This window comes from Nomascus leucogenys, unplaced genomic scaffold (genome assembly GCF_006542625.1).
Source record: "Nomascus leucogenys isolate Asia unplaced genomic scaffold, Asia_NLE_v1 Super-Scaffold_241, whole genome shotgun sequence".
Taxonomy (NCBI): Eukaryota; Metazoa; Chordata; class Mammalia; order Primates; family Hylobatidae; genus Nomascus; species Nomascus leucogenys.
Genome location: NW_022095767.1, coordinates 830,822 through 846,450, shown reverse-complemented (window position 1 = coordinate 846,450; position 15,629 = coordinate 830,822). Strand labels below are relative to the sequence as shown.

The 15,629-nt window shown below is 55.0% G+C and overlaps 1 protein-coding gene across 1 annotated transcript; it reads right to left on the bottom strand.

Moving 5' to 3' along the window:
* Window positions 1–9,347: 9,347 nt before the first annotated feature.
* Window positions 9,348–13,948, bottom strand: PTGIR (prostaglandin I2 receptor). Its single transcript, XM_003277614.2, has 3 exons — window positions 13,856–13,948; window positions 12,336–13,115; window positions 9,348–10,552 (listed from the first exon to the last, which is right to left on the bottom strand). The coding sequence occupies exons 2-3, from the start codon at window positions 13,101–13,103 to the stop codon at window positions 10,160–10,162; spliced, it is 1,161 nt and encodes a 386-aa protein (XP_003277662.1). The 5' UTR covers window positions 13,104–13,115; window positions 13,856–13,948; the 3' UTR covers window positions 9,348–10,159.
* Between the last annotated feature and the right edge of the window lie 1,681 nt (window positions 13,949–15,629).

Here is a 15,629-nt window from a genome sequence, read left to right as displayed (position 1 = left end):
GGAATGGGGAATGAGAGGTTAATAAGCATTGTCTTTAACTTCTGAGCTTCTCACACAACCACAGGAGCTGGGCAAGGGTGGAGCAGAGACAGAAGTCAGTGGAATAAAAAGACGTCCTTCCACTCATCTGCACTTGGCTCAGAGGGCAGGGGAAGCCTGGCCCAACCCCAGGGCCTTCCCTGTGGCAGAGAGATGAGGCCTCGGCTGGGTTTTCCTGGTGCATCCCAGTCACCGGAGCCAGCGGCGAGGGTGGAGACATGGGGAGTGGCAGGCCATTTTCCAGAGTCCCAGCTTCTGGGCCCCGTTTTCCTGCCACCTGGTCGTGGCTTGGCATTTGGTGGTGCAGTAAAGACGGTAGAGTGTAGTGGATAACTTGGGGTCTGAGCACAAGCACCTGCCTTAGCATTGCAGTTCTAGCACTTACCTGCCTTGTAGCCTTGGGCAGATGCCTTAGAGTTTCTGGACCTCAATGACCCTGTCCACAAAATGGGGGTATAATGGTACCTGCCTCCTGAGCTGAGCTGAGGATTGGATGAGCCTACAGGAAGGAGGGGGGTGTGCAGTGCTCAGGAAGTGTTTGGTGAGCACCTGCCGCCATTGGCTGGGTGCTTCCTGCTTCACGGGCTGCCTTTGAAGCTCTGCATCCATGAGCTCATCGGAGCCTTAAAGCAACCACTTGGGCTGGATGCTATTAGTTCCCATTTTGCTGACCAGGAAACTGAGGCCCAGAGAAGTGAAGTCACTACTGCAAGGTTATGAAGTAGGAAGTGACACAGCCGGAATCTGAACCAGACCTGACCCCGAGAAGTCCAAGCACCCAGCAGCTGGGCTTTAGGGTAAATGGTAGTTTAAAAACAGACTTCAGGCAGGCCAGAGCCAGTGGGGAGGCCAGGCTGAGCCTGGTGTCCCAGTGGTGGGGTCTGAAATGGGAGCTGCCCCCTTAGCAGTCAGGGTACCTGGGGAAAATTCTGGTCTAGTGGTTGAGTCAAAGATGGGCTGTGGTTTCCCACAGGACTGGGCTCAAATCCCAGGTTGAGACTCACTCAGAAGAGTGAGTCTTTGCGCTCACTAAGTCCCAAGGGGCCACCTCTGCCACCTCAATAACCTTGGAGCAGTGATTTAATTTCCCTTGGCCTCCATTTACAAGTCTGCAAAATGGCAAAAGTAAAGGAAGATGATACAAATATCCACCAACTTGGGTTGTGCCAAACTTTTGTTTTTGAGATGGAGTCTCACTCTTGTCTCCCAGGCTGGAGTGCTGTGGCATGATCTCGATTCACTGCAACCTCCGCCTCCCAGGTTCAAGTGATTCTCCTGCCTCAGCCTCCCAAGTAGCTGGGATTACAGGTGTCTGCCACCACGCCTGGCTAATTTTTTTATTTTTGTAGAGACAGGTTTTCACCATGTTGGCCAGGCTGGTCTTGAGCTCCTGACCTCAGGTGATCCACCCACCTTTGCCTCCCAAAGCTCTGGGATTACAGGTGTGAGCCAACACGCTTGGCTTTTTTCTTTTTTCTTTTTTCTTTTTTTTTTTTTTTGAAATGGAGTCTCACTGTGTCACCCAGGCTGGAGTGCCGTGCTGCGATCTCAGCTCAGGGCAACCTCCACCTCCTGGGTTCAAGTGATTCTCCTGCCTCAGACTACCCAGTAGCTGGGATTACAGGTACCCGCCACCACGCCTGGCTAATTTTTGTATTTTTATTTTTTGTATTTTTAATTTTTTAAAATTATTTATTTATTTATTTTGAGACAGAGTCTCACACTGTTGCCCGGGCTGGAGTGCAATGGCAAGATCTTGGCTCACTGCAACCTCCACCTCCCAGGTTCAAATGATTCTCCTGCCTCAGCCTCCTGAGCAGCTGGGATTACAGGCACCCACCACCACACCCGGCTAATTTTTTGTATTTTTAGTAGAGACGGGGTTTCACTATGTTGGCCAGGCTGGTCTCAAACTCCTGATCTCGTGATCTGCCCGCCTCAGCCTCCCAAAGTGCTGAGATTATAGGCGTGAGCCACCGTGCCCAGCCTGTATTTTTATTTTTTATTTTATTTTATTTTTTGAAATGGAGTTTGGCTCTTGTTGCCCAGGCTGTAGTGCAATGGCACAATCTCAGCTCACTGCAACCTCCGCCTCCCAGGTTCAAGCGATTCTCCTGCCTCAGCCTCCCAAGTAGCTGGGATTACAGGCGCCTGCCACCACACCCGGCTAATTTTTGTATTTTGGTAGAGAAGGGGTTTCACCATGTTGGCCAGGCTGGTCTCTAATTCCTGACCTCAAATGACCTCCGCCTGCCGCAACCTCCCAAAGTGCTGGGAAGCCAAACTCTCCCTTTCTGCCTCCCCCCGCCCCCGCCACCCCGTCCCCCGCCACCCCGCCCCCCGCCTAGGCTGGAGCGCAGTGGCGCCATCTCGGCTCACTGCAACCTCCGCCTCCCAGGTTCAAGCAATTCTCCCTCCTCAGCCTCCTGAATAGCTGGGATCACAGGCGCGTGCCGCCACGCCCCACTAATTTCTTTTGTATTTTAGTAGAGAAGGGGTTTCATCGTGTTGCCCAGGCTGGTCTCAAACTCCTGGGCTCAAGCAATCCGCCCGCCTCGACCTCCCAAAGTACTAGGATTACAGGCATGAGCCACCGCGCCCGGCCATGCCAGACTTTATAGACGTCATTTCACTTAGTTGAAATCCATCCATACCCAGGCTGGATGGACTCATACTAAAACGCAGCACCCGCTCAAGGTGTGCGGACCCTGCCCAGGCATGCCGGCAGGAGTCACTAGAGAAATCTGGCAGTGGAGGAGTGGAGGCCGGGCAGGTGAAGCCTCTTGCATTACACCACACTTCCTGGAAGCAGCTGAGCCGGGTCTCAAAGCCCAGCGCACTCGGGTCCCAACGCCCACGCTTTCTCCCACCGCATCCCGGTACCCATGTTTCTCAGCTGCCTATCAGTAGTTTCCCCCTTGGGCCCTATGTTTTGAAAGACTTTTACTCCCAGACAGGCTACATTATTAAATAATCATGACTTCCCTTCCAATTTTTTATTATTCAAAGACCAATAGACCGCACTCAGCTTCTAATGGCCCCTGGGCAAGCGCTGAGGGGAGCCAGCTCCAGCCCAAAGAAGAGAAATGCCTGGACCGGGAGTCATTTCCAGTTCAGCCTCGCAGGTCTACTAGACCAGCTCAAAACCTGTCCTGAGAAAGTGACTAGAGAAGGGGACATACCGGGGATGCCCAACCAGGGCCGCCTGAGGGCTCCCAAGGATCCCCTCACTTCCCAGAGAGTGGCTCTGGGGCCACTCCTGAGTGTCACTCCCAGTGTGACCAGCAGGTGGGGCAATGACCACGGAAGACCCTGAAGAGCTGCAACTCCAGGCCCAGCCCACGGCATAAATGTGTGTGCGCCGGTGTTTAAGTCCCATTTGTGGGTCAGGCCGGGTGCTAGGGAGATGGGAATGAATAAAAAGAAAGAAAGCGTAAAATGAATCAAGTCCCCTTGAGTCCCCCGTTCCCAGCACATCACTTCCTGAGCCCCACTCCAGACTAGGGCAGGCGCCTAGAGCAGTCACCCTCTGTGTCTGCTGGTTTGAGCCAACTGCAGATCAAAAATATTCAAAACACACAGGGTGCGGTGGCTCAAGCCTATAATCCCAGCACTTTGGGAGGCTGAGGTAGGTGGATCACCTGAGGTCAGGAGTTTGAGACCAGCCTGGCCAACATGATGAAACCCCATCTCTACTAAAAATACAAAAATTAGCCAGGTAAGCTGGGAGCGGTGGCTCACGCTTCTAATCCCAGCACTTTGGGAGGCCAAGGCAGGTAGATTATTTGAGGTCAGGAGTTCGAGACCAGCCTGGCCAACATACTGAAACCCCGTCTCTACTAAAAATACAAAAATTAGCCGGGCAGTAGTGGTGCGCATCTGTAGTCCCAGCTACTCAGGAGGCTGAGGCAGGAGAATCGCTTGAACCCAGGGGGCAGAGGTTGGAGCGACCTGAGATCGAGCCACTGCACTCCAGTCTGGACAACAGTGAGACCTTGTCTGCCCCACCCCACCCCCAAAAAAATTAGCCAGGTGTGGTGGTGGGCTCCTGTAATCCCAGCCAGTCGAGAGGCTGAGGCTCAAGAATTGCTTGAACCAGAGAGGTGGAGGTTGCAGTGAGCCGAGATTGTGCCACTGCACACTTGGGTGACATAGCAAGACTCTGTCTCAAAAAACAAAACAAAAAAAAGACACAATAAAATATACAAATTTTAAAACAATACAGTATAATTATTTACATAGCATTTGCATTGAATCAGGTATTATAGGTAATCTAGAGATGAGTCAAGGTGTAAAGGAGGACGTATGTAAGTTATATGCAAATATGACACCACTGTATATAAGGAACTTGAGCATCCACAGATTTTGGTATCCCAGGAGGGTCCTGAAACCAATCCCCCTAGGATACCGAGGGATGACTCTCTATATTGTCACAGATCCTTGCACTGTGCCCTCTTAGTACAGCTTGTGATTTTGTATCTTAGCTGCTTATTATAAAACTTTTTTTTTTTTTTTGAGACGGAATCTCACTCTGTCACCCAGGCTGGAGTGCAGTGGCGTGATCTTGGCTCACTGCAAGCTCCACCTCCCCGCTTCACACCATTCTCCTGCCTCAGCCTCCCAAGTAGCTGGGACTACAGGTGCCCACCACCACGCCCGGCTAATTTTTTTGTATTTTTAGTAGAGACAAGGTTTCACCGTGTTAGCCAGGATAGTCTCAATCTCCTGACCTCGTGATCCGCCCACCTCGGCCTCCCAAAGTGCTGGGATTACAGGAGTGAGCCACCGCGCCCAGCCAAAACATTTTTTTTTAGACAGAGTCTTGCTTTGTCGCCCAGGCTGGAGTGCAGTGGCATGATCTCGGCTCACTGTAGCATCAACCTCCTGGACCCAAGCAAGCCTCCCAACTCCACCTCCCAAGTCGCTGGGACTATAGGCACAGACCACCACGCCCAGCAATTTTTGTATTTTCTGTAGCGAAGAGGTTTCACCATATCACCCAGGCTGCTCTTGAACTCCTGGGCTCAAGCGATCCACCTGCCTCAGCCTCCCAAAATTCTGGGATTACAGGTGTGAGCCACTGCGCCCGACCTTTGTAACACATTTTTATATGATTATTCAATCACCCAAGTGGATTGTGAACGAGGTAGGGCCAAGGCTATGTCAGTCACCACTATATTCGCAGTAGGCATGAGGTAGCCTCGGGTCCAGACCAGAGCAACTCAAGGGAATGTATGTTGAGTTAATGAATATACAGGAGGCTGAAGAAGGGAGGCATTAGATGCCCCAAGTTGGAAGTGTAAGCACGACAGAAACGCTTCTTTTTTTTAGACGAAGTCTCACTCTGTCTCCCAGGCTGGAGTGCAGTGGCATGATCTCAGCTCACTGCAACCTCTGCCTCCCGGGTTCAAGCGATTCTCCTGCCTCAGCCTCCCAAGTAGCTGGGAATGCAGGTGCCTGCCACCATGCCCGGCTAATTTTTGTATTTTTAGTAGAGATGGGATTTCACCATATTGGCCAAGTTGGTCTCAAACTCCTGACCTTGTGATCTGCCTGTATCAGCCTCCTAATGTGCTGGGATTACAGGCGTGAGTCACCGCACCTGGCCAGAAACCCTTCTCTTAACTTGGTTCACTTTCTTCTTTTTTTTTTTTTTTTTTTTGAGACGGAGTCTCGCTCAGTAGCCCAGGCTGGAGTGCGGTGGCGCAATCTCGGCTCACTGCAAGCTCCGCCTCCTGGGTTCACACCATTCTCCTGCCTCAGCCTCCCGAGTAGCTGGGACTACAGGCACGCACCACTACGCCCGGCTAATTTTTTTGTATTTTTAGTAGAGACGGGATTTCACTGTGTTAGCCAGGATGGTCTCCATCTCCTGACCTCGTGATCTGCCTGCCTCAGCCTCCCAAAGTGCTGGGATTACAGGCATGAGCCACGGCGACCGGCTTGGTTCACTTTCTTCTAAACCTCAGGTCCCCGCTCGGCCATCCCCTCCTCTCAGAAGCCCTCTTGCCTAGACACCCTTCCACCCTGCTTCATGCCCATTCTGAGGACAGGGCTGTCTCCCCCACCGAACTGAGCTACGAGAGGGCAGGGCCAGGTCTATTTCTATCACTGCCATGTCACCAGCATCACAGGGACAAGCCCTGACATACAGTAGTCCCTCAACAAGACCCTGCAGAGCGGGTGAGGAGACACATGTCCTTGCCATGGCAGGCTGCAGCCAGTGCCATCGTGCAGCCGAAAAAGTGCTGAGGGTCCGTCGAGGGAGGAGTGTTTGCATCTTCGAGGAGGGAAAATGTAAGAAAGAATTTGAAGGGCAAGGGTGTTCTTGACGGATGGAAAAGGGAAAAAACAGTTCCAGGAAGAGTGAGCTCAATAAGCAAAGATGCGGGGGCCCAAAATGTCACGGCCTCTTTGGGGAAACCGCAGCCATCTGATGCGGCCTCAGCCAAGGCCTGCAGGGGAGTGGGAGCGCCGGGGCTGGCCAGGAGCCTCCAGGTGGCGTCTGAGCCCTGGGAGCTTTCCAAGGCTGGCAGTGACTGCCAGATAGAGCTCTCTGGACAGGACCCGGGCAGCTGGCAGAGAGGATGAACTTGGGCAGTCAGAGGCCAGAATCCCAGCTAGGAGGAGTTTCCAAATCACCCCCGAGGGGCAAAGGGTGGATAGGGGGCATTGTCTGAAAACCTCTGGCGTGTCAGACAGTGTAGACACCCAGGTCAGAGGTGGGGTGAGGGGAGTGGCTCTGCAGTAAACAGTGAGATGTCAGGCCCTGGGAGGGTAAGAGCCCGTAGATCCCCAGCTTCTACGTTGCATCCTCACTTCCTCTTAATCCTCATCTGAAAAACGGGAATGAGAGCAGCACCCACCGCAGGCAAGGATGCTGTGATTCCAATGCTCAGCTCAGCCTGGTACATAGTGAGCCCTCAGAGGTCAGATGGGCAGAACTGACCCACCTTCGGGGGTGACACAGAGAGAGGAGGTGAGCACCCTTCAATGCCCTTCTCCAGAAGCCCCCATCCCTTCCTCACCATCCTATGTTGGGGGTAGGAGGGTTGGCCAAGGTTTGGCCAGGCTTGGTGACAAAAGCAGGTCCCAATCTGATGTTTGTCAACCTGTTGTGTTTTTGCTTTTAACAAGTGGCTTTTTTTTTTTTCTTTGAGGCAGAGTCTTGCTCTGTCACCCAGACTGGAGTAAACATCTCGGCTCACTGCAACCTCCGCCTCCCAGGTTCAAGCAATTCTCGTGCCTCAGCCTCCCGAGTAGCTGGGACTATATGTGTGCACCACCACACCTGGCTAATTTTTGTATTTTTAGTAGAGATGGGGTTTCACCATGTTGGCCAGGCTGGTCTCAAACTCCTGACCTCAGGTGATCTTCCTGCCTCGGCCTCCCAGAGTGTTGGGATTACAGGTGTGAGCCACCACGACAGGCCAGCACCCAGCTAATTTTTTTTGTTATTATTTGTAGAAACGGGGTCTTGATATGTTGCCCAGGCTGGTCTTGAACTCCTGGGCTCAGGGGATCCTCCCGCCTCAGCCTCCCAAAATGCATGGATTACAGATGGGAATCACCTCGCCCTACCTACTTACTTTATTTTTTTAATCGCAGTAAGATACACATAACATAAAAGTTGCTATTTTAACCATTCAAAGTTACAATTCAGTGGCATTTAGTGCATTCACACTGTTGAGCAACCCTTACTACTATCCAATTCCGGAATATTTTCATCACCCCAAAGGGGAACCCCAAGCTCATTCATGGGTGACTTCGACCTGTTTTTAACTCTCCCAGACACCCCTTGTTCTGCTTTATTGTGATTTGAAACATGGTTACCCGGGGGATGGGGGCGGGGTCGGGGGATGTCAAAACACCCGAGCCAGAGCCGGAAGGTGCTTTGCTTTTAAAATGTATCTGTCCAAATAACAATAGCAACAGCTACAGCAATAGCAATCATAGTGACATTTCTTATGGGCTTTATTCCAAGCCCTGAGCTAACTTGCTTTTCAGAGGGAATTGCTTAATCCCCAAAGCCGCCCTGTAAGCTAAGTGCTAGATTATAATCAAAAGGAAACAGAGGTGTCCTGGAGTGGATAGACAGGCCTACTCTACACCCACGCCCACTCGCTGTGTGAGCCGGGACAGGTGGATTATCATCTCTGGACCTGGACTCCATCCTCTGTAGAGAGGATTTATTGCCGGGCTCAGAGGCTCCTGCCTGTAACCCAAGCATTTTGGGAGGCTGAGGTGGGAGGATCACTTGAGGTCAGGAGTTCGAGACCAGCCTGGCCAACGTGACGAAACCCCGTCTCTACTAAAAATACAAAAAAATTAGCCAGAGGTGGTGGCGCAGGCCTGTAATCCCAGCTACTCGGGAGGCTGAAGCAGGGGAATCACTTGAACCCGGGAGGCGGAGTTTGCAGTGAGCCAAGACGGTGCCATTGCACTCCAGCCTGGGCGACAGAGCGAGATTCCGTCTCAAAAAAGAAAGAAAGGATTTATTATAGGTTGCCCTGTGGATGGAGTGGGAGGAAGCGCTGCCTACCCCTTGAGGAGTTGGCTGCTGTTGTCCTCATGGGAGGCTAAGGTCTCACGTACCGCACCTCTCCCCAAGTGTGGATTTTTTGTTTTAACACAGAGGGAGAGTAGGAAAGGGGAACTGGGACTGGCAGTGCAGTGGGGCTGGGTGGGGGGAGTTCCCACTCACCCTCCCCCACCCTAAACGCCTACTCACTTCCTTCCATGCTCGTCAGCTCACTCCTGAGCACCCTCCATCCTGGGCCTCTCTGAGGGCAGGGAGTGGTCATGAGAAGCCGGTGGGGATGGCAGGCTGGAAATCACTCCGGCAGAGCCCAGGGTGGAGCAGAGGCTTGTCTGTGTCTTAACACCAGGCAATCAGCACTGCTGAATTTCGGGGGAAGGTTGAGGGTTTTTTGGGTTTTGTTTTTGAGACAGAGTGTCACTCCGCCACCCAGTGGCATGATCTGAGCTCACTGCAGCCTCAACCTCCCACGCTCAGGTGACCCTCTTGTCTCAACCTTCCTAGGAGCTGGGACTACAGGTGTGCACCACCACGCCCAGCTAATTTTTAAAATTTTTTTTGTAGAGACAAGTTCTTGATACACTGCCTGGGCTGGTCTCAAACTCCTGGGCTCAAGTGATCCTCCCACCTGAACCTCCCAAAGTGCTGGGATTACAGGCATGTGCTATGGTGCCCAGCCAAGTATCTGTTGAATGAATGAATGAATGAACGAATGAATGAATGAATGAGTGAAATCTTGGTGAGGGCTCTAAGGACACATAACATGAAGTCAGGCTCTGGAAGGAGGTTTTTATTTATTCAGGACCCTGGGGACAGGCACAGGACTTAGGTTCTTGTTCTGGGGCAGTCCCTGGGATCTGCAGCCCCCACCCTTCATCTGCCAGCTTCTCCATCTGTCTCCCCACCACCTGCACCCCCCCAGGGTCTCATCTCGCAGCCCGTCAAGCTAGATGGAATGTCTCAGGCCCTTTTTGTACCAAGCACATGTCCTGCATTGTCACCCACGATGCAGCAGCCTCCCCTTCCTCCCATTGCCCCTTTGGGATGCCAGGGCTCCCAAGCCTGATGGGGGACCAGCGGCAAGGGAAGGCAGGCAGCTTTTCCAATAACTCTGGTTTTTATGGAGCAGAGAGGGGCTGGCTCTTGGAGTGGCTTGGTAGAGGGAAGGGCCATTCCCTGGGGACTTGGGGTGGGCAGCTGGGCCCCCTAAGTGGATGCAGATTGGAGCCAGCACCCAGACCAGAGCAGACCTGAGTGTACAGAAGCCGCTGGGAACTTCTCCGCCTTCTAAATATTTAGATAGTGAGCTGGATGGGGAATCCAGGGCCACAGCAGGTCGGCCAGGCCACTGGTTATTTTGAGAGAACCATTCTTTCTGCGCTCCAGGATAAACGTTTCCTCTGTCCCTCACTCTCTTCCCAGAGCCAGCAGCGACCACCCTGCCTCAGGACAAACAGCAGCCGATCGGCCCCAGAGTTCGGGGGCCAAAGTTCCAGCATCCGCAGCCATCAGCCATGTCCCTGATTTTCTGGCTCCTGTCGCCCGAAGACAGGGCAGAGATCACAGGGTCAGCTTGAAATGTCAGCAGAGGGAGCAGGCGACGCTGGCTTCTGCTTTGGACGACGTTCCCACGGCGCTGCCGCTGGACTGCTGTGTGAGAGGCAAGGGCGCCACCTGCCCCTCGCCCCAGGCTGACAAAGGCACCCAGCTCCCCTCCTTTCCCACAGGAGCAGAGGGGGCCCTTGGGTCCCTCCTCCCTGAGGCGAGCTGGGAAAGGGGTGTCTGCGAGTCGCCGTGGGCAGGCCCGAGGCACAGGCAGCAGACCCAGAGCTTGAGTCGCTGGAAGACAGCCTTGCGGAAAAGGATGAAGACCCAGGGGTCCAGGATGGGATTGAAGGCGTAGAAGCGGAAGGCAAGGAGGTCCCCCATCTCACTGCTGCTGTCAGGGGCGACGGCCTGGGTGAAGCAGCGGATCTGAGGGCAGGGTGAGGGTGTCAAGGAGCACCCAGGAGTCCTCAGCCTCCCCACCTTGGCTCCCTCCTCCCACTTGCTTACCAGGGATGAGGTAGGGGTGACACGTCAGAGGGGAAGGAGATAAGATAAAAACTAAGTAACAAATGTATCTGGGGAACACAGGGAGAGAAAGCCCCAGGAAATTGCCAGAGACGCCTAAGGGGAGAGGGATGGGGGCCAGGTATGTAGGTCCCCCCACGCTTAGAAGCTGGGAGGACCCTCGGGCTTCACAGATTTTTGAGTATAACGTCCCTGCAAGAAGGCGGCGCTGCCCAGCTGGGCCCCCGAAACTGCCGCAGAGCTGTGGTTGTGCCTGTGTGTATCTGTCCACAGCATCTGAGTCTCTGAGTCAGAGTCACCCCAAAAAAGATTTAAGGACCCCCCAATCCAGCCTGGCCTCTTGCATTTTACAGAAACAGAAACTGAGGCTCAGAAGAAAGGTGGCAGGACCAGGTGTCACAGACACTGAGTGGGTACCAGGGTACCAGGGTCGGTGCCACTCCCATTGGGGAGGGGCAGGATGGGAGTCCCCGCAGGAAACCGAGGTGCGGAGGCAAGAGTGGGGCCTTCTCTGAGGCAGAGGGGAGTCAGGTAGGTGGGAGATCAGTCTCTACAATCAAAGGACGCAGATGACCTGGCTCTGTGTGACTGTGGGCGAGAGACACTGCCCCTCATCTGTAAAAACGGGGACAGGAGAGAATGTTCTCTTGGTTTCCTGCCAAATGCTGTGGAATGGGTGGCTATGATCATTTTGAAAGTTATCTTAGGAAGTATTTGTAAGTCACTAAGCACGGGGCGGGCATAGAGAAGCGCTCAGTGAGTGGTGGTCTTGTCATTACAGGGGTAGGGGAAGGATGGGGGATGCATTTCATTATGGGGGGCTCAGGATGCCTAAGCTGGGAGACAAGGTATCAGAAGTCAGATGCAGAAAGACTTCTGCAGAAAGCCAGGAGCTGTCTGACTGAGGACCAAGCCTCTGTCTGATTTGTTTTTTTTTTCTTTGTTTTTGTTTTGAGACAAGGTCTTGCTCTGCCAGCTAGGCTGGGATGCAGTGATGTAATCACAGCTCACTGCAGCCTCGACCTCCTAGGCCACAGCAATCTTCCCACCTCAGCCTCACAACTAGCTGAGGCCACAGGCACAGGCCATCATGCCGGGCTAATTTTTAAATGTTTCATAGAGATGGGGTTTCACCATGTTGCCCAGGCTGGTTTCAAATCTCTGGGCTCAAGTGATCCTCCTGCCTCGCCTTTCTTTTTCTTTTTTTCTTATTTATTTATTTTTTTGAGATGGGGTCTCACTCTGTCACCCAGGCTGTAGTGCAGTGGCACGATCTCAGCTCACTGCAACCTCCGCCTCCCGGGTTCAAGCGATTCTCCTGCCTCAGCCTCCCAAGTAGCTGGGACTTCAGGCATGTGCCACTACGTCCGGCTACTTTTTATTTATTTATTTGTTGTATTTTTAGTAGAGACAGGGTTTCATCATGTTGGCCAGGCTAGTCTCGAACTCCTGACCTCAAGTGATCTGCCCGCCTCGGCCTCCCAAAGTGCTGGGATTACAGGTGTGAGCCACTGCATCCGGTCCTGCCTTGGCCTTTCTACATGCTGGGATTACAGGCGTGAGCCACCATGCCCACGATGTCTGACCTCTTTTGAGCCTCACTCTCCCCATCTGTGACATGGGTACAACCCACAGAGCTGCCCTCCTCCTCTCCCCACACCTCCCAGCTCCGGAGGGGACTCACCGTGAGAGGCAGGGAACACACGGCCATGACTCCCGTCATGAGGGCCAGCAGGATCAGGTGGTCCACCTCGTCCTCTCCGGTGCGCGGCCGTGGACCCAGAGAGCCCTGGTGGCGCTTCTGCTGGCGGTACATGCGGCAGAGGCTGAGGGTGACCGAGCCGTTGCAGAGGAAGATGGCAGCCACCAGCAGGGCCACCAGGCCGGCGTAGGCCAGCGAGAAGGCGGCGCCGCCCGGCTGGGCCCAGCGCATGCGGAGGAAGCACCAGCTGCCGGGGCAGTACTGCTGGTGTTGGCCCAGTCCCAGCAGGGGCAGCGCGCAGAAGAGGACGCAGAAGGCGTAGATGGCCGGCAGCGCCAGGCGGGCACAGCGGGGCCCGTCCAGCTGCGCGTAGAGGTAGGGGTGGCTCAGCGCCAGGCAGCGCTCCACGGCCATGGCGAAGAGGATGAGCATGGACGCCAGGCCGAAGAAGGTCATGGCGAAGGCGAAGGCATCGCACAGCGCGGGGCCGCCTCGGGCCAGGCCCAGCAGGGAGCTGTTGCGCGCATAGGCCACGAACACGGCCGGGCTCAGGAAGCTGGTGCCCAGCAGGTCGGTGGCCGCCAGCCCGGTGACCAGCACCGTGAAGGCCGAGGGGCGCGCCGGTCGCCGCGCGCTCAGGATGCCCAGGGCCAGCCCGTTGCCCACCACGCCGGCCACGAACATCAGGGTGCTGGTGGCCGGCCCCACCGAGCCCCGCACGTAGGTGAGGTTCCTGCACGAATCCGCCATCCCAGGTCCGGGCTGGAGGGTTCCCAAGGTGGGAGGTAGGGGGTCAGAGGGAGCCAGGGCTACCCCCACCACCCAGCCCACTCAGATGTCCCTGCTGGCCAGTCCTTGTGGCAGCTGGGGCCTCCCAGCCAACCCCCAGTTCTCCTGTATGTAGTCCTCTCCCCTCTGGCTTCTCCAGTATCTCTCTCTCTCTGTCTCTCCCCACCTTCCTATTTCTCTTTCTCTCTTTTCTTTTGAGACGGAGTCTCACTCTGTTGTCCAGGATGGAGTGCAATGGCATGATCTCGGCTCACTGCAACCTCTGCCTCCTGGGTTCAGGCGATTCTCCTGCCCCAGCCTCTGGAGTAGATGAGATTACAGGCGTCCACTACCACGCCCAGCTCATTTTTGTATTTTTAGTAGAGACGGGTTCCACCATGTTAGTCAGGCTGGTCTCGAACTCCTGACCTCAGGTGATCCATCCACCTTGGCTTCCCAAAGTGCTGAGATTACAGGCGTGAGCCACCATGCCTGACACCGCCCCCCCAACCTCCTATTTCTTTCCTTCTCTAGCTCTGTTTCTGCCATTAAAGAGACAGAGAACATCCGGGCATCGCCAGTTCTTTCCCTCTCTGTCTCTCGGTCTCTTGCTGTTATCTCCCTGTCTCTGTCCCCTCCCTTGTCCTTGTCCTCCCCGTACCTTTCTCCCTCTAACCCCACACCCTCTACCTGCTCCTGCTCTGTGTTGCTGCTTCCCCAGCCCCTCACCGCACCTCTCCAGTCTCGCCCAGGCTCTCCTGTCCCGCGCGTCTGTGCCTTCACTTGCTTTGCTCCGCGTGTCTCTGGCTGCCTGTGTCGGTCTGTGTGTCAGCTTCTCCTTCCCTCCTCCCTCCGTCCTTCCCTCCCTCCCACCCTCCTCAGCTTGCCTGCTCACCCCAGCTTTTTCATTTCCTCTCTCTGCCCCGCCCTCCCTCACTGTTCTCCAGAGGCCCCCCTGGCACACTCTCCACTCCCCGTCCACCCGCCCAATCCAGGACATCCATCTCCCATCGCTGCCTCCACTCTCCTCCCCACATCCTCTCTTGGTTCCCATCACTGAGCCACCTGCCACCTCCCCACACATAGGTCTCCTCCCTCCCCCAGTGTCTCCCTCTCTGGCCTGGGTGGGGAATTCCTGAGTCACCATCACTTAGGCTTGGAGCCTCCTGGGGTAGTAGGGGGCCTCTAGGAGGGACCTGAAGGGCACAGTTGACCAGGCTTCAATGGGGTGGTCTTGGCCTGGGCTGTCTCAGGGTGGCCTCTGGGATCTATTCTGGGCTGCGGGCCCCGGGGCTGAGGACATTGCCCAGGGATTGAGAAATGACCAGGAAATTCCTCTCTGATGTAGTGTTTTCCAGACACCACTGAGAGTTCTGGTCCCTGGACACAATTCACTTCTTCCAGAAAGCTGAGGAAGGAGGCTTGGCCAGAGAAAGACATGCCAGTCCCTCGAGCCTGTCCCTGGGCACCCAGCTCACCCTGCAGAGACCCAAGAAGGAAGCATGAAGGGGCGTATTTGGTGTCCAGTTGTCAGGGACAGGCTTGGGAGACTTCCACAGCCCATCATGGAAGGGTAGCACTGGGCCACCGTCCGACTTCTCGCACGGCACCCCTAGGCCCCAGGCCAAGCTCTGGTGACCCTGACCTTCAGGAATCATATTTTGATCACAGGAAGCTGTCCACAGCTCCAACATTGCTGCCATGTGTCCCCCACCCTCCCCAAACACAGCCAAGCCACCGCCGCTGCAGCCTCGGGCCAGCGTGACAGACCCACATGTTCCCGCTGCCCACACAGCGTTCACGGGTCTCCCTTCCCACGGAGTCCGTGGCTTCCCAGGCAGCCTCCCAGCCCAAAAGGGCCAGATAAAACTTCAGAGACCCTCTCTGAGCCCCGCTGTTTCTCAGGGGGAGAGTCTCAAATCCATTCGACTTGGCTTCCTGTTTCCATCTGACCACCTTTTTTTCTCGCTGTGAGATGGTCTCAGGCAAGGAGAGGGAGCTGGTAGACTTCAGCCTCCTCCTCTGTTCGTGGGGTAACAGGGGCCTCATGGGCCTGGTGGCCTGCCTTGGCCTGCAGCGCATCCCAGATTGGTCTTTGTAACAAGGAGAGAGGCTGTGCGGATGTCTCTTGTCCAAGGCCAGGAGGGATGTGTCCAACCCAAGGACTGGACTGTGGGCAGCTGCCATCTTGCCCTCTCTGTACCCTGGCGTGTGACCACAACCCCTTTGCCCCTTCCCCCCATCTCCCTATCACCCTCGCCCAGCTGGCACCCGCAGCTTCCAGCAGGATGGACGCCCAAGTTCCAGCCCCACCGTGGCTCCCTGAGGGACCCCACAGCCCTGCTCTGGGGGCACCTGTACATGTGGGCTCCAGGTCCTGCCACGTTGTCCTGCCTCATGCTGTGTGGTCCCCAGACAGACCAAAGGGAACTCAGGAAGTTATATCACATTAATGAAGGATGATGCCTGGCAGGCGTGCGTCTTGTTTTGGCATCGGGGGGGCCTCTG

Excerpts from the sequence above, each read along its gene's own strand:
- PTGIR (XM_003277614.2), bottom strand. The coding sequence starts at position 13,103 with ATGGCGGATTCGTGCAGGAACCTCACCTACGTGCGGGGCTCGGTGGGG. Across the intron at positions 10,553-12,335 it reads TGTGTTCCCTGCCTCTCACG|ATCCGCTGCTTCACCCAGGC; the intron begins GTGAGTCCCCTC and ends CCCTGCCCTCAG.